This window comes from Anolis sagrei, chromosome 4 (genome assembly GCF_037176765.1).
Source record: "Anolis sagrei isolate rAnoSag1 chromosome 4, rAnoSag1.mat, whole genome shotgun sequence".
In the NCBI taxonomy this organism is placed as follows: Eukaryota; Metazoa; Chordata; class Lepidosauria; order Squamata; family Dactyloidae; genus Anolis; species Anolis sagrei.
Window position 1 is genome coordinate 139293560 of NC_090024.1, and position 24425 is coordinate 139317984.

Consider the following 24425-nt stretch of genomic DNA (forward strand, 5'->3'; position numbering starts at 1 on the left):
CCTTAAGACAGTTTCCAGTGTGCAAAAGTTTCTTTAACACTGATCCTGTAATAAAAGAATACATTAGGGAATTTCAAAACATTTAAAGACATTTCCTCCCGCCCACCATAAATATCAGGCATGGCCACTGCAAGTTAAATATACTATATATTCTCGTATAAGTCTAGATATTTTGGTCAAAAATTGACCCAAAGTGCCTGGGTTGACTTATTCATGGGTCCATAGTGTATTATAATTCTTTTTAGCAAAAAGGAAACTATATCTGAATAGAGTGACAAAAGAGTGTATGTATAGATAGATGAGTCTCTTTATCAACTAAATAAGTTCAGGATGTTCGACCATTTAACCTGAGGCTAAGAGTTTGCTGTGGAAGAGTGGGCTTAGTAGATGTGCATTCATTAACCTTCTATGCCAACATTCAAGTCCTTGATTGTCTAAATCAGTGGTTCTCAACTTGTGGATCCCCAGGTGTTTTGGCCTACAACTCCTAGAAATCCCAGCCAGTTTACCAGCTGTTACGATTTCTGTGTTGTTTCACATAGACCAGATACTTGAGTCAATCAGAGACTCACCTGCATATCTACACTATTATTTCCTCATAAGCTGTGCCCTCCCAGGGGGCATCTCTGCAATGAATTGGTCCATTGAACTAACCAACCACTGGCTGTCATTCATTGTACCCTGGAAAACTCCTCCTGCAGGCTGTGATATCAAGGGACCCCTGGCCAATCCAAGCACACATCCTAATCTGCTTCTTTTTCAGCCAAATGGGGGGAAGTGGGAAATTTGAATAGTCGTCAGAATTATATAAGATGTTATTCATTTTTCTGTATGTTTATGCTTGTACCTTTTGAATCAAATCACTTGTATAGGTATCATATAGCCATTTCCAGTCTGATTCTGCTTCCAAAAGATGCAGTTCTATGATATCTGGAAAAGCATTTAATTCAGGGAGGAACAGATGGACACTTTTTGGCAAAAGGGAACATTGAACTTCAAATGTTCCCTCCTTCCATCAATGAGGAAACCTTTGAAGTATTTGCCTCTTTAGTGTCATGGGGCTGGAGGTAAGGCAAAAAGTTTCCATACTGTCTTTGGAGAAAACTCCATCATGGAGAGAAATGGGTGTCAAATGTAGAATGGCATTTGCCTGAAGGAAACAGTTCCTTTTATAAAAATTCAGAGCAGAAAGCAAGCGAGGACAACATTTTCCTTCTGCCCTTCAAGCTGGCAGGATTTTGGATGAGGTGATCTGTCCTTCTTCCCATCTCCCTACAGGAGCTGTGAAAATATACCCTAAAATCAGACTTCAAGTATACTTACCTATGCTGTGGAAATGCCACCGATAGAAAATCCTTTCTGGTAGCAGTTGTAATATTCTCTAGAGAAAACAAGATAATTCATGTATTTATATCATATTGAGTCACAACGGTTTCTCAGTGTCTAGCTTACATCACTTGCATACAAAGAAGTTCATTTTTAAGAAGAGGAAAGTTGGTTATCACTGAGAAACAAACAATTTATTCCACTATTAAGCTTTTCTATTGACCTGGAAAGTGTTGAAGCGTTACTAGCAATGTCACCTCTGTCATTTAAAGCAGTGTAGAAAACTGTTCATTGGTCACTATTATAGAAGATACTCTAAATATTGATGTGTGTTTGCACCTCATAAACACAGAATTATAAATACAGATTCAAGCAATTTCAGAAATATGCATATTTCTTATTCAAGAAAGGAAACATATCTGAAAAGTAGAGTGAATTTCAAAGCCAAGCAACACTAGCAACTGGCCACACATAATTTACATTTAGATCCAGAATTGCTAAGAAATTACTGACAAACATTACCTGCAGAATTCTCCCTCTACACAGTTTGGGCCCTGCGTTCGAGAGACATGGGATGCTTGCCATACTCCATTACAATATATTTCATTCATTAATTTACGCAATAAATGCACTCTGCTATAGAGCATTTTTTCCTTGAAGGCTTGTCAAAGACTGAGGTAGTAAGCATATATTACTAAATGGTTTAATATGGTTTACTATGCTTTTCCTATTGCCAGGGTGTGCTCAGTTCCTGTGTTGGCCTTATATCTAATTCCACAAAGATACATAAAGTGCCTGTTTTTGTGTCTGAGGTGACAAAATTGGCTTTCTTTATCTAAAATAGTACTCAGAACTATGAATAGACAAAGTTTTCATATTCCAGTATGATATTTTATTGTTTTCAGTTTCATAAAAAGACAAAATTGTATATTCACTAAATCTTACCTGTGTAGTAACAGTTGTTAACACATTTTGAGGAAAAAAAACCTATGTCGCTTTTGTTATAAAATGGACAAGTACCTCCTCGCGTCAAGGACCTATCCTCTTGTAACTCTGTATACTGATGGTGTTAAATAACTGAATAAGGTGCTGGGCTCATGTCTCTGCTAGTAGTCATGATATTTTACTGTTTGCTGTTGAATGTTTACAGTCGGCTCTTGGAACAGGGTATCAGCAGTGGGTAGTCATTGTAGATGTACATGGAAAGACTGACCTTGAATGACTAGGCTTTGATATTCAGGCTTTGATAAGAATGGCTCTGAATACAAGGGTCCCATCTAATTGTCATATAATGCAGTTTCAAACTGCATTACATGGTCAGTGTAGATGGGGCCAAGGTTAGTCAATAGACTTTACATGTAGAGCCAGTGGTATAACATGTCTGGAAATGTTACAATCAAAGGGGGCACATTATGTTGCTTACCAAAAGGTGGAGGGGATAGTATTAGCATTATTTACTGGCTGAAATTCATTTTGTTACATTAAGAACATAAAATATGTTACATATAAATTGGGTATAGAATTATCATGTTTGGTATATCAGAAGTACAATATTCTGAGAAAATAAAATTATAAATTAAAAATATTTCTTAAAAAAACTGAGCTATATAATCCTAAATTGTACAGAACACACGAATTGTGCGAAAATTCCTTGGTTTTGCCACTTTATGAGCACTACGGGGGAGATGGGGGGGGGGATTCATTAAGAACAAAAGAAACAATCAACATTAAATAAAACAAAGACTTGTTTGTCTCAAGCACTCAATCCTATAAAAAAATATTAGAAAACCAACAAACAAGGAATTACAAGGATCTGATACACCTTTCAGGCTGATATGATATGATATGATATGATATGATATGGGGAAACTGGCTCTCCCTCCCCCTGTATAGCAATGTCTAATATATTATACCCCATTGTCTATAACAATTTATATTTCCCGGAAATGTACTAGACTGGCAGCTGATATCTACACATTGGCATCAACCTACAGATCGCTTTGAAAAATACTGCTATATGCAGCTTTGGAAACTATGTGGAGAAAACAAATATAGGCATACTGTTGTAAAACAAAGCTTCTGACAAAAAGTTCTTTTATAAGAAGTCTTTTTATGCTTGCCCAGTCCCTGGTACATTCCTCATCATTTGTCTACCTGGAAACCATTTTTAACAGCATTGGCAATGAGGGGATTGTGGAGGGCTGATTGGTGAAAGAGGACTGGAAGAACACAGACTTTCAGTGGTGGACTGCAGCAGATTGTGATAAACACAGCTCCAACCAAATCTACTGTAGCCATCTCTGTGGCTTGCTATAGGCAAGGTAAACAGCAACAACTTACAGAATTCTTCACTGTACAAAAACCAAAACAGAGAGAAAGGCAGACAGCAGAAAAACCTGTCTCACAAGCTCTTTCCTGTGTCATAAAATAGGATAATCCAGAAGTTTAGCCACCAAAACAGAAATCATCATGAAATCGGGGAACTTTGCATTTTGGGTGCATTTAATCTAGAAAGATTAACATGTTTTTGTTTATTCATGTAATACTCACCTGGCCTTTTCACACATGCATACTGTTAAGTTTGCAGAACTGCTCTTTTTGTGGTATACCAACTTATCCCTATTCTTACCATGTTATTTCTGCCTCCAGTACCAAATTTTCTCTTACTCAAATAACGTCTAGGAATACATCTACTTTGTTAACTGAGATATCTCTGCATATGAACATGCCCTTACACATTTTAGTCATCATTCTAAAAGAAAATATTTTATAATGTGTTTCCCTATTTTTCTGAAAAAACAAGGAAGAAAAGTGGAGGACTTTCTCCACATTTTACATTTTTTTCCACCTCTAGGCTTCCACATCTTTAATAGAGGACAGGATGGGAAACAAGGGATAAGAGAACAATAAACCTATTCCCTTGCTGATGCACCACCTTCCTTGGAGAATTGATTGCTATTTAGCAATATCCCTCCTCTTGTCCATTCAGGATTATAGTCACTTGTTGATTTGAAAAAAATACAAGGAAGCCCTTTAGATCTTAGGGAACTATGTGGCCTATGAAAATACTGCATATTTTTTTCAATGCAAAGACAAGCATGCTTCATCAACAAAACCCAAGTCGTTTAAAGGTGATTCATGAGGTTCCATTAACTTTCAATTCTACTCAAACAGTAGCAAGAGCTTCAAAAAATACAATAATTATGTAAATCCACTTCTTAAAATATGTTTACTGATCTGAGATGTAGTTAAATTCTAACTCCAGGTGTCAAGCATTAATAATGCTAATTAACATTTTAACTAATTAGAAAGGAACACTGAGAAAGTCTTTATTCCTGCTGACACAGGATGAAATAAACCAACTAAACAACCAATTAATTTAATCTCCTATGGTTTGCAAATATAAGTGTTTAATCCAGATGACATTTACACTGTTTCTCCATTTTGTGTTCTCTCTGAAGGACTTCTCAGTCTGATTTAATAACAACGTCTCTCCAAAGGCCAAATCTGACACTAATTAAAGAATACTATTGTTAATCAGTTATTTTTCATAAAGCTAAAAGGAAGTTTTGTGTGACAGAACATTTGTTTTAGTTGTAACTGACGAGTAAAGGTTTTCATAGCTAAACCAATAGATTTTTAGAAGAAGAAAAAGAAGAAACAGCAATGAAGATTAATGTGTGTGTTTTAACTTAAACACTACATTATTAGGCTTTACTGAGAAGACTCAAGTCAAATGCTCTCCAAAAGTGTAGAGTACAGTGCATTATTGGTAAATAATTAATTTTCAATTACGGAATCCCTGGAAAGCAAATTAAAGTAGCTAATGTATTTGCAATGTTTTATATATTTTTTTAAAAAAATCTTAAAGTTTTTTACATAAATAAAATCAGCAATACAAATATTTTTAAAGCCTTTAAAATTTTAATGTTAAGCACCAAAGCTTTTTTAGAAGTAAAATCAGTGGAAAATTTGGAAATTAATGGAAAGATGTATTAGGCTTACCCATTCATATACAGTACAGTTTCGCAGGTTGTGAGATCTGGATGGGTCTATCTCTGCTGGTATGATATATCAATTGAGAGTCCATTCCAGATCAGGATAAGCATAAGATGCAATAGACTTCCAAACCAAAATCATGAAATATCAGGTTGTCCAGCCAAATATTTTAAATCTTTCATTGAAAGAAGGCATCATCTACACTGTGTAAACAGCAGAGACGGTCACACAAACGGTCTCTAACTTGCAGCAGGTCTGAGTACAGCTGGTCCAGCCAGTCTGAGACCTTACAGTCTGTGGTCCCTTCTACACAGCTGAATAAAATCCCACATTATCTGCTTTGAACTGGAATATATGGCAGTATGAACTCAGATAACCCAGTTCAAAGCAAATATAGTGGGATTTTCTGCCTTGATATTCTGATATGGCTCTATGGAAGGGCCCTGTGTTGTCATTGCCCCTTTCAGACAGTTGGAAATCAATTTTATTTTTGTGAGAAAAGAGATGTTCACCAGAAGTAGTTCATTATGACCATGAAGGAACTATATTATTGAATAAATACAGAAATATGACTACTTACTTCAAAAAGAAAGAGAATGGAGTCCAGCTCCTCCCTTTGAGATTTATTCCCTGGCAGAAGGGAAGAAATGTTTCCTGTTATTATGAAGACCATGTACTGATTTGATCATAAATTCACACACAAATACTAAGGAAAATAAAACAAAGTGCAGTCAAATCCCTATTGATCTTTGAAAATTCACAAGTGTTTAGTAGGAAAGAGCATTATTGTCAGAAAACACTTAGGTTTTGTTTAGAGTGTGTGTGCTGTTTGCTTTAACGTATAACTTGAACTGTGTCTTAAGAACAGGACGTATGTGTGCAATTGAGAAAGAGGAGTGGGATGGGAAGCAAACAGAAGTAAGAAGGGAGAGTATGCAATACAGGAGGCTAAAAAGAGCCACAGGACGTATCTCAGAAAATGTTTCGGAAAGTTAGGGGTTGTTTACTAGTGGTGGAAAGGTGGCATGAAAATATATGGAAATTTGGGAAGATAAGCAACCTCCTGCCTAGAACAACAGTGAACCAATAATTTATACTACACTGATAATGATTTTGATTGAAAATTTCATGTGGAAGTACTGGTTAGATCATTGATTGCACTGCTCCAGCAGGCTTGGGGGTGTTAGAATACTTTAGCTTATAAATATCCAAGATGATTATTTTCCAAATGCAACAGAGAAAGTACCTGAGATCTGGAAACTACATTTTGTTCTTTTAAAGTATTATATATGGTCAACAGTCAGAACTTCCCAATAACAATAACCCTAATACCACTTCTGATGATTCATCACTTCAGATTGGGATATACAATATTTCCAACTTCATCCAAGGAATTAGAGATGAATAGCCGAAGCACTACAAAGTTGCTATGTTCTTGACAATGTGCAGCTGTTTTACACATTTATTTTATTTTATTTATGAAATGTGGAAGGAAAAAATAAGTTTCCAAAATACCACAACCCCACCCTTAGTAAGATTATCTCCAGTAACAACAGATTAAGAAAAATATGTGGATTTCTGTATAGCATCTACAATAATCTAATTTTTCTTTACCATATCAAAATTATGCTATTAAATTATGGTATCCCTCTAGTTGCTTTCTACCTAAATTAAAAGGCCAGTGTTTTAACCTTCCTTTGTACAGGAGGTGCTCCAGGACCTTAACCCTATCAACTGACTATGCAGAGATATCTGATATCAAAAGAATATGAGCACTGTATAGAATGCAGTAAGCTCAAAAATATGCTATATGGGATCTTTGTTGTTCATTCCTTTGTCGTCTCATAAGCAAACCAAGAGACTGATTCTCTATATTTGAAATATTTATTCTCAACCTGTGGGTTCCCAGGCGTTTTGGCCTACAACTCCCAGAAATCCCAGTCAGTTTACCAGCTGCTAGGATTTCTGGGAACTGAAGGCCAAAACATCTGGAGACCCACAGGTTGAGAACCACCATTTTAAAAGAAATATTCTTATCCTTTATAGCTTTCTTGACCCTTTCTGTTAAACTGTCTGGCACTCTCTAAATTTGTGGACACCTTTCACAATCTCTGATATATATTCTATCAAAGCCCTTTTATTGTGCTTTAAAATTGTCTCTAAATGCCACAGAGAGGTTTAATCATTTTTGGAAAAAAATTCAGTTTTTGTTTCATTAATTACATGTTGTGAATTACATGTGACTGTATTGAATTTTTTCTAGGTTACATTCCACTTAACTTACACTGGCATGATACAGAGTTAACATTCTTTTGACAAGTGTCAATGTATGTATGTGTCTATTCAAACCGTCATATATTGTTGCATTGAAATTCCCAGGAGCCCTTGACAACAGTCAATAATGAAGAATGCTGGGAGTTGTAACTCAATATCTAGAATGACACATGACTCCTACCCATGTGCTAAACCAGAGTCCACCATTACATACAAAAGCCATAACATGCTTATCTATTATCTGATCCTCATTATCATCATCATCATCATCATCATCATCATCATCATCATTCCCCGCCTTTTTCCCTGTGCAGACTCAAGGGCAGCCAAAACTTCACACTAGACAAGTTTAAATGGTTAATTTTTTTTAAAAAAAACAAAAAAAACAAAGTTTTAAAAAAATTAAATAGTAACAGTGTGGTAAAAACTGAATTAGATGAGAACAGAAATCTCTGTCAGATGGATCCACAATAGGTTAAATAACTATTGTCAATGCCTGTGCTTCAAACTGGAAGAAAGTGTCGAATGGGATGCCTCAGGGTTCAGCCCATGGGTCATGACCCTTCAATATATTTATCAGTGACCTGGGTGATGAGGTGGAGGGAATCCTTATTACATTTATAGATGATACAAAATGGGGAGGGGTGGTTAACACATTGGAAAAACAATTTTTAAAACAACCTTAAAATTGAGCCAAACTTTTTTAAAAAAACGAAATAAAACAAAGGCAATTCCCCCTACAGAACTGATTACTAAACATCCCTGAGACATATGAAGATACTTTTGAACAGAAAAAATATACTTATGGGAAAATGAAATAACAGACAGATAAACAAAAAAACTCCCTCTTACCTTTTTGTTTCAAGTTACTTTCCAGTGTTATGAAATTTTCATAGAAGATAAAATAAATCTGAGAATAGTTAATCTCAAAAAAATGTTTAAGTTCACTTCCGTCCATAGCATCTGTAAAAGTGTTTTAAAAACAGATTATTGTGTGAAAATGTTATTATCCAAATACATATTTAGTATTTAAAGCTCTATAGTAAAATAAGGTAGCTAGAAGGAAACATTAGAATTGTTAATAGGACCAAATACCTGTGGGCAATACATGGCAGGAAAGGAAGTGAAGTGAAGGCTGAACTCAAGGCCCATAATATAGTTTAAAGCTTGCTAGTACTGTTACAATTTTCTGGTATTTTCAAACATTTACTGTTATATATTGTTTCTTTCCTGCAGCCAATTGCAAAAGATAACCACAAAACTGCACAAGAGATTATATACAGATTCTTCTACGTTATAGCATGGTTAAATTAGAGTTAGTGACCATCAAGCTTTCCAAACTGATGATCATGGCATAAATATACAAGCTAATTACGCCTTCTCTGCACTGCTCAAGACAGTTGCCAGCACTTAGAATGGATGGTGCTGGATCCAGGTAGCCCATTTCTCCAAATTATGACCTCCTCTTATCGGGTGGGTGGGGTATTTTTCAGAAGCATAGTGATCTGGGAGGCTGTTCAATAGGCCATGTTCTGAAGCAACAAGTTATTTGAAGCTGGCATACATCTCCTCCCATCCCACATGGCTTTTCATGCATCCCTTCACCATAGTTTTCACATAGCTGTCACCACTGTTGCCACATACCTATCCCTGTGATCTTGGATTTCTATTTCTGAATATATTTTTTAAAATGAAACAGCTTTTTACATAACAGGCAATTTTCTTACTTTCTCTCAATTATCATGGATTTCTGGATCGCTACTTTTACTGCCATTCCTATTTTGATACCTTTTGTGCCAAAGTTAATTTGAACTGACCCAATTTCAGAGGTATTTTCTTCTAATGAAGTGACCAGATGCACAGTAGTGAAGCAAGCACAACCTTTGGTCCTCCAGGTGTTTTGGACTGCAGTTCTAAGAATTTCTTACCAGTGGACAAGCTAGCTAGGGCTTTTGTGAAAATTGCCTCTTTTGTATTGTATCTTAAAAGAGAAGACCCGGGGGAATGGGCCGTTTTTGAGGGGAAGAATCAGGACTTAAAAGCCAAGTGTCACATATGTAACACTTCCCATTGAGGGATCTCGACAAGATATAATTTTTCCTAAAATAGTTTCAGCCTTTTTTATGTCACACCAAAAGCCTCCAGGGTTCACTTCAGCTAGTAAAAATCATTCCCCCACTGTCTTTGAGTGCCTTCATTGTTAAGGTTTTGGGAAAGACTGTTCTCATATTCATACTATTTTTTTCATACAGTCCAGAAAACTGAAGGAGAAACTTCACTGCGTGTACCATTAGTACTCATCCACTGAGAGATGCAAAGCATTAAATGAAAAACTTGGTGAATTTAAACTTCTCTAGATCAGCCCTCTTGAAACAGTGTGTTCACTCAGCTGGTCTTTATATACAACCTATCAATAGCATCTTCTTAATAATATCACATTAATCGCATAACAGGATTCAAGTTCATAGGTAATCCTATGGTCCATTCGAGATAATGCACTTTATATTTTATTACAACATGCACAATAGTATTACATTTCACTACAATTGCATCTCCTAAAATCTAGTAATATTTTGGCAACAACAAAAGCAGTTATTACTTTTTTAAAAATCCAGTTTAAAATACATCAAACCATTCTCTTATTTAAAAACCCCACACTGAGCACTGCAGAAATGCCAGATAAACATTATTTATTGTTTCATGCTTCTAACAACTGTACTTCACCAAATTACTGTATCTTTCCTTTTGATAACATCGGTGCTCATGTTAAGGCTATTATCTTTTAGCCATATGAATTTCATAAGCAACTTCCCAAAACATTACAGAGAGAGAGATGTTCTTTGTTCACGTGCTCGATGTCATCACATTATTTAATAACTAACACCAGAACTGAAAGCTCAGGTATTAAACTTAGTCTACAAATACCTCAAAGGTCTTATGCAAGAGCCCTAAATGACCCCCAAAACTTATTCAATTAAAAAGCTGTTAAATGGTGCCAAGGCAAAAGGTAGTTTTGCTAAACCTACTGGCTGCAAAACAACTACTTTTCTGTGACCCTAGCATAAACATTAATACAGAAGTCATAGAAAAGGATCAAAACATGAAAACTACGAAGGGATTTTAAAAAGAAACTAATGAACCCTAAGTCAGCAAAATCACCACATAACACCAGCTAAGCAGGAATTGCCAGATGAGGCACAAAGCCAAGGTCCAGGATCAGGGTTTAATAGAACATTTGAATGATGCATTCTTGAACTTTACATTGTGTCAACCAAAGGAACATTATTAATAATTATAATTTAAAAGACTGTCAAAAAGAAATTAGCACCCTTAAAAATGTGACATGGGATAGGCTTTTTTTTAAAAAAAAAATCATATATAAAGATTTACAAAAGGAGACAAAATCAGTTTTCCTAACTGGTAAACTCCAAGGACCTATGCTATTAGATCCGGTAAAAGAATTTAATTGTAATTACTGTATATACTCATGTGTAAGTTGACGTCAGGCGTAAGCTGAGGGGAGGTCTGGAGGCAAAAATTATGGGTTTTTATATGAACCATGGGTAAGCACTAGCACAAAATAACAATGGGTTTTTATATGACCCATGGATAAGCACTAGCACAGCCTCAGGGGGCCAGGTGGTCCTGGGTACTGCCATTTTCCTGCCCAAACATTCAAAAAGGCCAGAAGTAGTGCAACACTGGAGAGGATAGAGGGAACTGGTGCTTATTTTGGGTTCTCCTGGGACTGACTAATCTCTCACTTTTTCCCATTCTATTCAAAGATACTTGCGTGTTTGATTTTGTTTTTTTTTAAAGAGTCAAGGTAGAGTACTTTGACCTGTGTATATGTCAACCCAGGTTTCTGGATTGATTTTTTAAACTAAAATGTATAGATTCATATGCAAATATATATAGTGTATGAAAGTAAGCTAAACTTATAATTCTGATAATTTTGTTGTGTTATGATCAAATTCTATCTTTTAAACTTTGTGTTAAATTTTATTTTATAATAGACATTTCACAAGTAAAAGAAGTAGAACTCTGACTTAGAAGTTCTCTGATATTTATAAACTGTGTGTCTATATTCTGGGAACATTTGCTCACATATGGCACTTGATCTAGAAAGGGAGACATATTTATTTAGTTACCTGTTCAACCTGAGTCTGACAAAGTAGAGACAGTATGTATCTGCAATGACTTCATACTAAAACTTGCCTCACCTTTATAAGTAAGGTAACTGCTCAGGTTCAGACAGAATGACCTGATTAAAAACCAACTGCACTGAATAATTTTACTTTATAAGCTGAAGATAGCAAAGCATTCAGAGCCATGATTGCAAAAATAAGTGACAGGCAAAAAATGAAGATCTGACATTTGATGTTCTGTCTATTTTGGAAACCCACGACAAACAGCAACTTCCAGAGAGGGGAAAATTTTTTATCAAGAAACCTAAGCAAATGCCCACATAAATAACCTTCACTTGTTCTCAAAATCATTTTTACAAAATCTTACACCAAGTCTAAAAATTGGTTTAGTTAACATCTGACAGAATAAATCAAACCCACTTAGATAATTTATGTGTGCTGCACAGTGGGATGTTTCATCTGCTATTCATTGAGTTTACAAAGTTATCGGTGAATTTTACTAAGGCAACAGGTTATCTGGTTTCAAATGAATTCTGTAGTGCTTCACAAACCACTTGGAAATGTCATCATACTTTTGGGAAAATCAGAAAATTCCCAGATCAAAGCACTAGGAACCAGTCATACATAGGATTTTTTTTTGTCTTGTCAGGAGCGACTTGAGAAACTGCAAGTCGCTTCTGGTGTGAGAGAATTGACCATCTGCAAGGACGTTGCCCAGGGGACGCCCGGATGATTTGATGTTTTTATCATCCTTGTGGGAGGCTTCTCTCATGTCCCCACTTGGGGAGCTGGAGCTGACAAAGGGAGCTCATCCGCCTCTCCCCGGATTCGAACCTGCGACCTGTCGGTCTTCAGTCCTGCCGGCACAGGGGTTTAACCCACTGCGCCACCGGGAGCTCCTACATAGGATGAGCAATAGGATTAAAGTGAACTGGAAGTTACTGCAACCTAAGGAAACATTTATGTCAGTAATGTGCACATTATTATTAACATATTATACTTCTAGTATTCTGTTTTAGTTCAATATTGCACCAAGCACAAGGATAATAAGGAAAAAAAGGAAATAGATAGATCCTGATAATAAGCGAGAATATCAGTTAGTGAAAGAGAGGACTTCTGAAAATGCTACAAATTTGTCCTGGCCATTAGAAGAAGCCTTGCCAATAGACTCAATGTTCTCATATGAACCTACGAATAGACTCAATAATTTATCTCTTTAATATAAATGGAGACCCATAGAACTTCCTCTCGGTTAACACAGCTCTAAAACAAAGTGATGGAGTTAAAGTTTCTGCTTACACCCAGCTCCATCACTAGGTTTAGAACAGAGCTGGGAAGACTAAGAGATTTTCCTGAGAAACTACATTAATGTGCATCAGTGACTCAGATAATACAGGTAAGACAGAAAACACATTAAGAAAGTAGGTTAAGTATGCAATTGTCATAATCTGAATGAAATGGAGGACCGATCCCCCGTCCCTCCGCTTGCTCTATTTATTTCTTTGTGGAAACCCTTTTAGTTAAATAATATCATCAGATGAAGGGTTCATAAAACAATCCGATAAAATGAAAAATAGCAAAAGAAGATATGTGTTTGAAACTAACATTCAAAACTATTTTTTTCACTTTTGGTTTATTTTCTTCTTAAATCACATATATTTTCATCTAAGTACATATTACACTGCCTTGGCTTACTTCTAAGTAGATGCACACACATACAGTAATTCCAGGTCTACTAAACTATATTCCCAACTATAATTAATATTACAAACACGATTGAATCTATACTGTAGACTTTTATTTCATAATATATAGAACGGTATTCTAGAAACATGTCCAGTTAACGTTGCTCTGTTCTTTTCCTTGCCTGTCACCACTTTCCTCTCTTACCACTTCTGTGGTGATCTGTACTTGTGATTTATAAATCTAGTACATTCTGTTAGAATAAACAGCACGTCTAACAACATTATCCCTATCTATATCTCATTGTCCCTATTTCTCTGTACTCTTTCAGTTGTTCCTTCATTTTCTGCCATGACTACTTGTGGCACTTCTATATAAATTCTTCAATTGGTTTTCCTATTTAAAAAAACACCAAAACCTTAGAAATGATATTAAGAGTAGAAAAGGACAATTCACACTATATAATACCTTCTGTCACTGCAACAATTCAAAATACAAAAACAATGTTGTTTTGTATTAAGCAATGAATGTTTGGGTCTACAAAGCACTTATTGATTAGTTAGCTAGGGAGATACTAATTCATGCTGTACTGTCCCTTGGGTAATCAGTTTCATAATAACTGCAAATTTGTTACATCACTTAATAATAGATGGTGACACGAACTATGTACCTATGTATTTTGTTGTTCCCCTTTAGATCTGGTTTCTTGCGGAACAAACAAAGAAACATGAAGACTGCAAAAGAAATTTCAACAACCACAGCAAATAAACCAAGTTTTACAATGAAATAATAAGCAAAGCAAGTTCAATGATTGTGCTCATGTACCACACATGCTCATGTATAAGTCAACCACATGTAAAACTCAAGGGTAGATTTTGGGACCACACTTTCTCTTTCCAGGCATTCAAAGCATCCAGGAGTGGTGCCTATCGCGATGAAGATGAATGCAGACACTCACAAACGCAGAAGTATTTTGCCTTTGACCAAGAAACAAACTCAGTTGTTTTCTTTGCAGAGTTTATAAAAGAACATATATACATTCCGAGTCCAAATTTTCTCTTTGAGACACAAGTCTTGTAGAACTCCAAACTCCTTCCAGCGAACTCCTCCAAATGCATCTCTTCAACAATCTAGCTCCAGCAACCACCTCCAACAGCCCACAGCAAGAAGGAGTTACTACTTGTTACTTCAGAAATGAACTCTAACAGTGTTATGGCAGAAAAAATAGAGAAGGTCAATGCTTCTTTTATGTTCCCACAGGATGAACTAAGCTCTTGCCTTTCATCACTCTTCCTAGAGAAGGGGATGATTTTTTTTTTGATAAGAGCTTAAGTTACAGTACTTAGGCTGACCCATGGATAAGTCAACCCAGGTTTTTTTTTTGGGGTGTGTGATCTTTTGACTAACATTTCTAGACTTCTACATGAGTATATAGGATAATTAAGTCTGGATACACTGTTTTGAATTCAGTTGACAAATGGAAGAGATAAACATATCGTTAAAACTCTCCCACTGTAATTATAAGACTAAAGTTGCAATTTTAAAGACTATAGGGAGCAAGCCATAACAAACCCTGTGCAACTTATTTCTGAACAGTTATATTGCTTTTATTCTAAATATATCTGTCATATTGTAAGCAATGTAAATGGTGGATATTTATAGCTGTTTAGGAAAGTGAAAAGAAAATAAACAAAAAAGAACATGGGAAGTAAAACTCAGAGGAGGTCATTAAGGGGCAAATTTTCATGTTTAAGTGAAATGAATATAAATATGTTGGTCCACTAAACAAACTTCTTTAAAATTGGAGAAAGGGAGGTTGTACAAACACTTCCAAAGCAAAATAAATAAATAAACTGAACCCTGCTGACGACATAAGTGATGGTGGTAGCTAATTCTGCCATTTTTAGAATCAAACCAGAGTAGTCAAATATTTTGTAGGAAAACAGATACAACAACATTCTCTTTTCCTTTCAAACTTGGCAAGTCTGTGAAGAAACAGGTTTGTCTGGTTTAGTACAATTGTCTTCCCCGGAAAGCTAACTGAAACAGTCATTTTTTTCCTGACTGTTTTCCTGATGAAGAGTAATATGCTCCATAAATCTCGTGCTGTAATATGTTAGTTTTTGAGATGCAACAGGATTTCCAGATGTCTAAGAAGGATTTAAAATTTGTTCCAACTATGTAGATTCACCAGGGCTTTTCATAGTTAATGAATAAGATTGATGAATATGGTTTCAACTTTATTTTTTAGGAGAAAAGTATTTAAAGGCAGTTACTGCACATATTAAAGATTTTAAGAAAGATGTTAATGGGCTGGTCAAGAATATAGCTTCCCATCAGTGAAGATGCCAAAATCTTTTGAGTCCTTATTAACTATTACTTTCATCCCATGATGGCACTTCTCAGATAAACTACTGGAATTTGTCTTGGCAGCATACAGTGCGTATGCATACAATTAGTCTAACTAACTGGGCTAAAAATTTAATGCTATATTCTGTTTATCTAATTTGTTTAAAAATACCACTGGTTTTATCAGTGTTGCTCAAACATACAATATGTGAGGTACAAGTTTCTGAAATAAATTTGGAAGCACTTAATCTTAGACTTGGAAAGATTCGCCTTTACAGTATGAATATGATTTCCTGCTCACATCAAACTGCATTCCTTGTGCTTCATATTTTCCCCTTGCAATCATGCCAGGGAAGGAAAGAGTGCAGAATCTGTGAAAACTAGACTCATCAATGTAACGCTAAACCATCGCTAAAACAAATGCAAACTATTTTCATGGTAGTATCACACACATCTTCTGCATATTTTCCGTCACTTGTCCTCTGTATGCATCCAAATAAGTTACAAAGTATTTATTCTCTTTATGGTTTAAGTGGATGCTTCATTTTATTATGAGATTATGATCTGAGCATAATGTGAATCTTGGTAAATCTGGAGAAGCTAAACGTGTTAGGAAATACTGTGGATTTCTCATATAAAAATTGTTAGAAATCATAACAACACCATAAGTAAAGTTTTTGCAAAAGATTTATATCAACATACAACTAAATTCTCTCTAGTTCTCACTCAGCTATAGAACTCCTATCTCAGAAAAACTTGTAAAAAGTATCCAAACATTTTGTGGAGGGATGGAGTGTTTTGTGGATATATCCAAACACAATAATACTACATTTTTACCGGCTTTCAGTGTCCATCGTAAAGTGAGATGTGGCACTGTAACATTCGCTAAATGTTATTTGCATTAACTGCTTTCAACTAGGAAGCCTAACTTGAAGGCAAGACTGAAATCAAAATAAATCCAAGATTTTCACTTATTCAAGAAAAAGGAAAATCACTGATAACAGTAAGAATTCATTTCCTAATATATAAGGAACAATCTGTCATCAGAGTCATCAAAATGATTTATGTAAGCTAATCTAAGAATAAAGTTTTAAAACTACGTCATACATGAGCAATAGTCTACTTTAACATACGAAGTGTAGATTCATAGACTTCAATAATACTGGCATCAACAAGTCAAAAATATCTCCTAGACCAAACCACGTGATGAATCCACATGCCTTTGCTTTGCATGACATAAAAATTGAGATAAACTGTGTCACATGTTTTTGGTTTCTTAACTTTCCAACATCTGAATTCATTCTTAGTGTTGTTAAAATTTGTTTCCTGCTAACTATGCATTAAAAGAAAAGTCACAGCATTTTTATTTAATTTTGGCAGTTTTATTTCTACTTCATTTTATTTCATTATGATCCTGCTGTATTTCCAATACAGTCAACCCAAATATGTCACCTGGGCAACAAAGAAACATAATTAGTCATAAAATCGCAATGTAATCTCTATCCTCCAGCCAGCCACAAGAGTTTTGCTTATCAGGGTTCCAATCAATATAGAATAGAAGTCTTGAAGCATTGTTAAAGGCAACAAGTTTCTTTATTTTTTCTGTCCCACTTTCCTTGAAACCTTCCTTCCTAGAACATTAAATGGCTCAGGTTGAGGGTAGACTACAAACCTCAGCAAACATTTGCTATATAATGCTGTGAAGGAGCAGGTTTGTTTTAGAAAAGGAAAAGAAAGGTAACCTCCCCTACTCCTGCCTTTTCTGTCCTTCCTAGAAGCTACCGTATATTCTGGCATATAAGATGACTGGGCGTATAAGACGACCCACAACTTTTCCAGTTAAAATATAGAGTTTGGGATATATTCTCCGTATAAGACTACCCCTCTTCCAATGCACACCAAATAAAAATTTAAAAAGCATCAGATTTGATTTCAATATGGTAATTTTCCTATTACTGTACTTCCTTCTCTGTCTCTCAGATCTCGCACATGCGCACCTGCACCGCTTCACTGCAGTCTTCAGGAGCGAGATCTGAGAGGCAGAGGGGGAGGTAAGGTAATAGGATACAAGGGTGGGCCAGACAGGTAAAAGAGGTGTGTTTGTCTGGGCCCAGAGGCACTCTATCTCTTTTTTCCCCGGAAGCCTGCAGCTTGTTCTGCCCTTCACTTACACCTTCCAGGTGAGGCGCCCCTTCACCTCACCATCGGGACCGCATTAAGTCCACGAATCCTGATGAATGGATTTTCTTCTACCATACTTGTACAGCGTCGCCCTTAATGCTTTCATACAGTCGCTGCATATGGCAGGGACATGGCCACTGCCATTTTTGAGCTTCCCCCACCATATGCGGCAACCACAGATTCTCCAATTCGATTGGAAGTTTTAGCACCCGCTCTATAAGACGACTCCCGTGTATAAGACTACTCCCATGTATAAGACTACTCCTGTGCATAAGACTACCCCGTGTATAAGACTACTCCTGCGTATAAGATGACCCCTGACTTTTGAGAAAATGTTCTTGGGTTTAAAAGTAGTCTTATACACCAGCACACACGATACTTGTATAGTTTGTCATGGCATATAATTCCTCACCTCTAGGTTATTTTCCATACACTGTTAAGGATATGGGAAGGCCATAAATTATCTTCCCTTGTTTTCATTTGTTTTCTTCAACTGACAGCATTAGACTGTTAGAAGTATACAGACACACACTGCAGAAGATCAACATTTTTTGTGGATTAACATCTTTACCTGCAGTTCTATTTCCAAGAGAGAATAGAAGATCAACATTTTTGTGGACTAACATCTTCATCTGCAGTTCTGTTCTCAAGAGAGAGAACAGAGAAAGACCTGGATTATATAATCCATGCCCAGAAGATGAAACTGATGAAATTATCTCTAAATATCCCTAAAACAAACCTATTAGATTAGATCTCTTTTAGGGGCATTCAATTGTAATTGTCATCTACTTTGGAAATAAACCGTGCACCAAAACATTGTGCATAACTATATTGAGAGTAATATAAACTTACGATCAAAAACCTCCTTGTGAATTCCTTGTTGTTCCCTCAGTCCTATTAAACAGCCAATTAACCTATTAAACAGGTTAATTATCTTCATCAAGTGTAGTTTATTTTGTTTGATAATCTTACTTTAAAAATAGATTACATACTGTAAATTTCAGCAAAAACGTGCATATTAGAACAATGAAGTCATCTACGCTTCTGTCAAAGGCACAGAAAATATGTATTTGAAAATACGTCTTTTATCAAGGCCTAAGATTCATACACCACAAAGAGTATTTTTATATTTACAAAGGGAACCTCAAAATATAAACTGTTACTCACCATAAACATGTACAATGAAAACGTGTAACTAAAATAAGCTAATGTAAACAAGCCTCAATAATATCAGCTGGAGATTGACCTAGTTGCAGTAAACATATTGGGGCTGCATTCCTTCAACTGTTAAGAGTCACCAAAACAATTCTATACACAAAATACCCTCTTAATTTATAGATTTTCTGGAGCAGTATTCTTGCTTTCCCTCCGATGCTAAGGCCCCTTCTACACTGCCCTATATCCCAGGATCTGATCCCAGGTTATCTGATTTAAACTGGATTATATGAGTCTCCACTGTCAAATAATACAGTGTGGAAGTGGCCTTAATTTTCCACATGTGGGATTTTGTTTTTTAAAATGTTCTTAGTTAGGTGAGCTCTACTTGCAGTCTGGAGCAGCATAGCTTATCCCCTCTCTGAGAATAATCATGAGAAACTTCCTGAAAAGATCTGTTTACTGAAAGGAGAGTGATAAAGGAGGTGAAACAGAGGCTGAGGTTGATTTTTTAATGGAAAATTACAAAGTTTTTATTGTTTAGTCATGTTCTGTGACATTTATATGCTTATTAAAGGTTGAGAAAATGTGAAAGCATAAGGTGGTGATGATGTTATATACAAGTTTCACATTTTACAAACTGCTGTATAACCACGATACTTTCAGATACAAATGTTTCACATAGTTTTCCCCAACAAGATACATATGAATCAGGTAAAATATTGGCATCACGTGATTTCTTATAAAAGAAATGGGAAGTGTATACTAATAAACCTTATACTAATGCTTTTATGTCAACCTGCTTTGAGTCCCCTTTGTAGTATAAATAATAATAATAATAATAATAATAATAATAATAATACCATTTTCTTTCTTGATACTATGACACCTGCCCTACAGGCAGGAGGGAGGGACATTTATAATCTCAATGAGGCACAGGATTATTTACATTATCAGTCCCCTTTAAAAATCAACAAACCTCTTACAGTTTTGTGTGATCTTAACCTTTGAATTATATGTTTTTATTCTTCTAGGAAAAGCATATTCTGTATATGTTGAGTTTGGTTTTTTTTAAAATCCCTAATATTTTACTCGCCATTCTCTTTCTAGCTGGGCTTGATAAGGACAAGTCAACTTTAGTTTCAGAGTCTGCAACACTACACAAAAGTCTCCTCAATGGTTCCTCCCATAGCATAGGCTGTCCTAGACACTGGTTCAACAGTCGGGCCCCTTCCACACAGCTGTATAAAATCCACATTGAACTGGATGATATGGCAGTGAGGACTCAGAAAATCCAGATCAAAACCAATATTTTGGATTATCTACCTTGATATTCTGAATCATTTGGCTGGGTGGAAAGGTCCTCAATGACTACTGCAAGATACTGTGCAACACAAACACCCTTGTGGTGCATGAAAGGTTATTTTCTCTGAGCAAAAGAAACCTTTTTTCGAGGGACTATGTCTGCACAATAGCTTCCTGCTTGAGTGTGACTTTATGCTGACATTTCTGCAAAACACTTTTGCCTTGTGTTTACCAAATAAAAGTTCAAACAGCTGAACTAGAGGAACCAGTCTTTTTTTCACAATCTAGATATATTATGTTACAGTGAACTGTTGTTCACTTTGGCATTTGGAAAGACACCTCTCCCTTTTCCCCTTGGCACTGGTAACTGTCCTTTTGTGATGTTGAACACCTTTCTCTTGGTCCCACTTTCATCTCAAGCTCAGTTGGTAGGAACGAGATAGTGGGCCTTCTCAGTGGCTACTCCAGAAGTCTGAGACTCCCTTCTTCCCAGGGAAACCAGAATGGCCCCCTCCCCGCTGCCCTTCCGAGCATCCCCTGAGCAACGTCCTTGCAGACGGCCAATTCTCTCACACCAGAAGTGACTCGCAGTTTTCTCAAGTTGCTCCTAACACGACAAAAAAACAAAAAAAAAAACACCTGTGAATTTTTTAAGTGCTGCTTGCGCAGCGGGTTAAACCACTAAGATGCTGAACCTGCTGACCAAAAAGTCATTAGTTCGAATCCGGGGAGCAGAGTGAGCTCCCACTGTTAGTTCCAGCTTCTGCCAATCTAGCAGTACAAAAACATGCAAATGTGAATAGATCAATAGGTACTGCTTTGGTGGGAAGATAACGGTGCTCCATGCAGTTATGCCGGCCATGTAACCTAGGAGGTATCTATGGACAATGCCAGCTCTTCAGCTAAGAAATGAATATGAGTGCCACCCACTAGACTTAATGTCAAGGACAAACCTTTACCTTTACCTACCTATGAATTCAATTCTATTTTAATGTTTGCATTTTTCTACATTTTCAATTGTATACTAATGCTTTTATGTTAAGATGTTTTCAGTCCCCTTCGGGGTATAAATAAATATAATAATGTGTTGTTGAAGGCTTTTACGGCCGGAATCACTGGGTTGCTGTGAGTTTTCCAAGCTGTCTGGCCATGTTCCAGAAGCATTCTCTCCTGACGTTTCACCCACACCTATGAGGCTGCCTGCCATAGATGTAGGTGAAATGTCAGGAGAAAATGCTTCTGGAACATGGCCAGACAGCCCGGAAAACTCACAGCAACCCAAATATAATAATGATGATTATAATATAATTTTCTTCCTTGATCTCTGACACTTGCTCCTTCAGCCCTTTCCTCCTGTTTGAGGTAGACCTTCCTAAGACACGTCCTATCTTCTCTCCTGACGTTTCACCCACACCTATGAGGCTGCCTGCCATAGATATAATATAATGTAATATAATATATTGTACATACATAGAATATTAATAATATTATAATGTAATGCAATATAATACTAATAATATTAATATGATGTTATAATTATATATTTATATTACATGTAATATTACTAATAATATTACAATATAATAGTGTAGTTGTTTTTTTTGTCGTGTCAGGAGCGACTTGAGAAACTGCAAGTCGCTTCTGGTGTGAGAGAATTGGCCATCTGCAAGGACGTTGCCCAGGGGACGCTCGGATGATTTGATGTTTTTATCATCCTTGTGGGAGGCTTCTCTCATGTCCCCATACGAGGAGCTGGAGTCAATAGAGGGAGCTCATCCGCCTCTCCCCGGATTTGAACCTGCGACCTTTCGGTCTTCAGTCCTGCCGGCACAGGGGTTTAACCCACTGTGCCACCGGAGGTTCCTAATAGTATAGTACAATATAGTAATATTTAATTCTGATATTGTACTATACTAATAATATAGTATATTGTATGTATATATATCTTGTAAGCCGCTTTGAGTCCCTTTTGGGGTGAGAAGGGCAGAATATAAATGTTGTAAATAAATAAATAGATGTGGGGAAAACGTCAAGAGAGAATGCTTCTGGAACGTGGCCAGAGAGCTCGGAAAACTCACAGCAATCCAAATATAATAATATAATAATAATACTATTTTCTTCCTTGATCCTCTGACACCTGCTCCTGCAGCCCTTTCCGCCTGTTTGAGGTAGAGCTTCCTTCCTTCATGAAGACATGTCTTACCCTCCTATCAGCTTTGCAAAGGAACGGGAATCTCTCATAGAGGACAGATTTTGAAATGAAGGAAGGCGAGGAAGAATAGGCAAAACATTCACACAATGCTGGCATTTGGAGTCTGGAAGAAGAACTCCATGGGCTGTGGAGCCAGCGTAAACCTGAAAGGAGAACCTTTCTACCAGCAGATGAGGCAGTAATAACATAAAACAGAGAGCTGTTGAGTGCTGAAAGAAAGTCCTCCATGTGGTATGATTTCTATGAAGGGAAGCCAGTCATAATTATTCCTATAATACAGAGGTGGGAGCTGCAGAAGGGAGTCCAGAACATAATAGGCTGTCAAATGTGTAGGTCAGTATAGTGTAGGTCAGGTAGGGCCAAACTTGGGCCCCTCTGGTGTTTTGGACTTCAACTCCCATAATTCCTAACAGCCTCAGGCTTAAGCGGCTGAGGGGGAAAGGGAAGGGGCCTGAGGCTGTTAGGAATTATGGGAGTTGAAGTCCAAAACACCAGAGGGGCCCAAGTTGGCCCATGCCTGCCTTAAGAGGATTCTGCTTTCCTTCCTCTCTCCCTGCCACTCACTCACTCTCTCACTCACTCACCCATGAGCGCCCTGAGGTGCTTGAGGCGCGTGAGGACATCCTTCCGTGGGTCCAGCGCCTTCTGGGCGGACTTCTTGACATCGGCGTGGCCCCTCCGCGAGAACATCCTGAGGGGCTCCTTCTGCACCGTCGCCCTCCTCCTCCTCCTCCTCCTCCTCCTGAGCCAGGCTCGGCTTCTGTGAGGGAAAAGGGCGGGCTCCCTGAGGCAGCGCCCTCTAGAGGCCGAGGCGCAGAGGCGGAAGGAAGGAAGGCAGAAGCACCGCCGCCTCTTTGTTCTCCCCTTCTCTCTCTCTCTCTAAGCCTCCCTCCTCGTCTCCAGGCTTCGAAGCCCCGCTCCACCAAGGCAGGAGGCCTCCCTCTACCTGAGCGCCCGCCTCTGGAATGATCTCGGAACTACCATGGCCAAGGTGCTGCAAAGGGCGGGCGGGCGGCTAACTGGCGCGAGGCATGCTGGGAGGTGTAGTCTTCTGCTCCTTCCCCCTCGGCGCCCTGGCCCCTCGCGCGCACTTCCCCCCTCCTCGCGCGCCACTACTACCTGGCGGTGGCCTCCTTTGCGCATGTGCAGCAAGGCTAGGTAGCCGGCTGAGGGCTCTTCCAGACAGGCACAGAACCCAGAATATCCCCACAAGATCTGCTTTGAGCTGGATTTGCTGAGTCCGCACTGTCATATATCCCAGTTCAACAGCAGAGAGGAAACAACCAGGCACATCTTAACACCTCTCAACAGAACATTTTCCCAGGCTCAGTTAGGCCTTCAAATGCTAATGAAGGTGGTCAGCTGAAACATTCACACCTAGCTTCAGCAGAGAGCTCTTTGCCCCACCCCAGTCATTCCACAGATATATAAACCCATTTTCCTATTTCCAACAGACCTCACTACCTCTGAGGATGCTTGCCATAGATGCAGGCGAAACGTCAGGAGAAATGCCTCTAGAACATGGCCCTATAGCCCGAAAAAACCTACAAGAACCTAATGTGGGGTTTTATTTAACTGTGTGTGGAAGGGGCTACAGGGCTCTTCTAGAGGCCTTCCACACAGCCCTATATCCCAGAGTATCAAGGCAGGAAATCCAACACTATCTGATAAACCAGTTCAAAGCAGATATTTCTACCTTGATATTCATAGAATCATAGAATCAAAGAGTTGGAAGAGTCCAACCCCCTGCCAAGAAGCAGGAATATTGCATTCAGATCATCCCTGACAGATGG

At 37.5% G+C, this 24425-nt stretch overlaps 1 protein-coding gene across 4 annotated transcripts in view; it reads right to left on the reverse strand.

The window, feature by feature from the left end:
- RALGAPA2 (Ral GTPase activating protein catalytic subunit alpha 2) overlaps positions 1–23671 on the reverse strand; it is a 158284-nt gene extending 134613 nt beyond the window's left edge. For 3 of the 4 annotated variants that reach the window (XM_060774081.2, XM_060774080.2, XM_060774082.2), the window contains exons 1-5: positions 23217–23671; positions 8452–8562; positions 5906–5955; positions 1324–1381; positions 2–45 (exon numbers count right to left, since the gene is read on the reverse strand). In XM_060774081.2, the coding sequence (XP_060630064.2) occupies positions 2–45; positions 1324–1381; positions 5906–5955; positions 8452–8562; positions 23217–23322 (369 nt within the window). In that variant the 5' untranslated portion in view covers positions 23323–23671. The remainder of the gene's footprint in view (position 1; positions 46–1323; positions 1382–5905; positions 5956–8451; positions 8563–23216) is intronic. The other variant, XM_060774083.2, reaches the window with a different exon arrangement.
- Between the last annotated feature and the right edge of the window lie 754 nt (positions 23672–24425).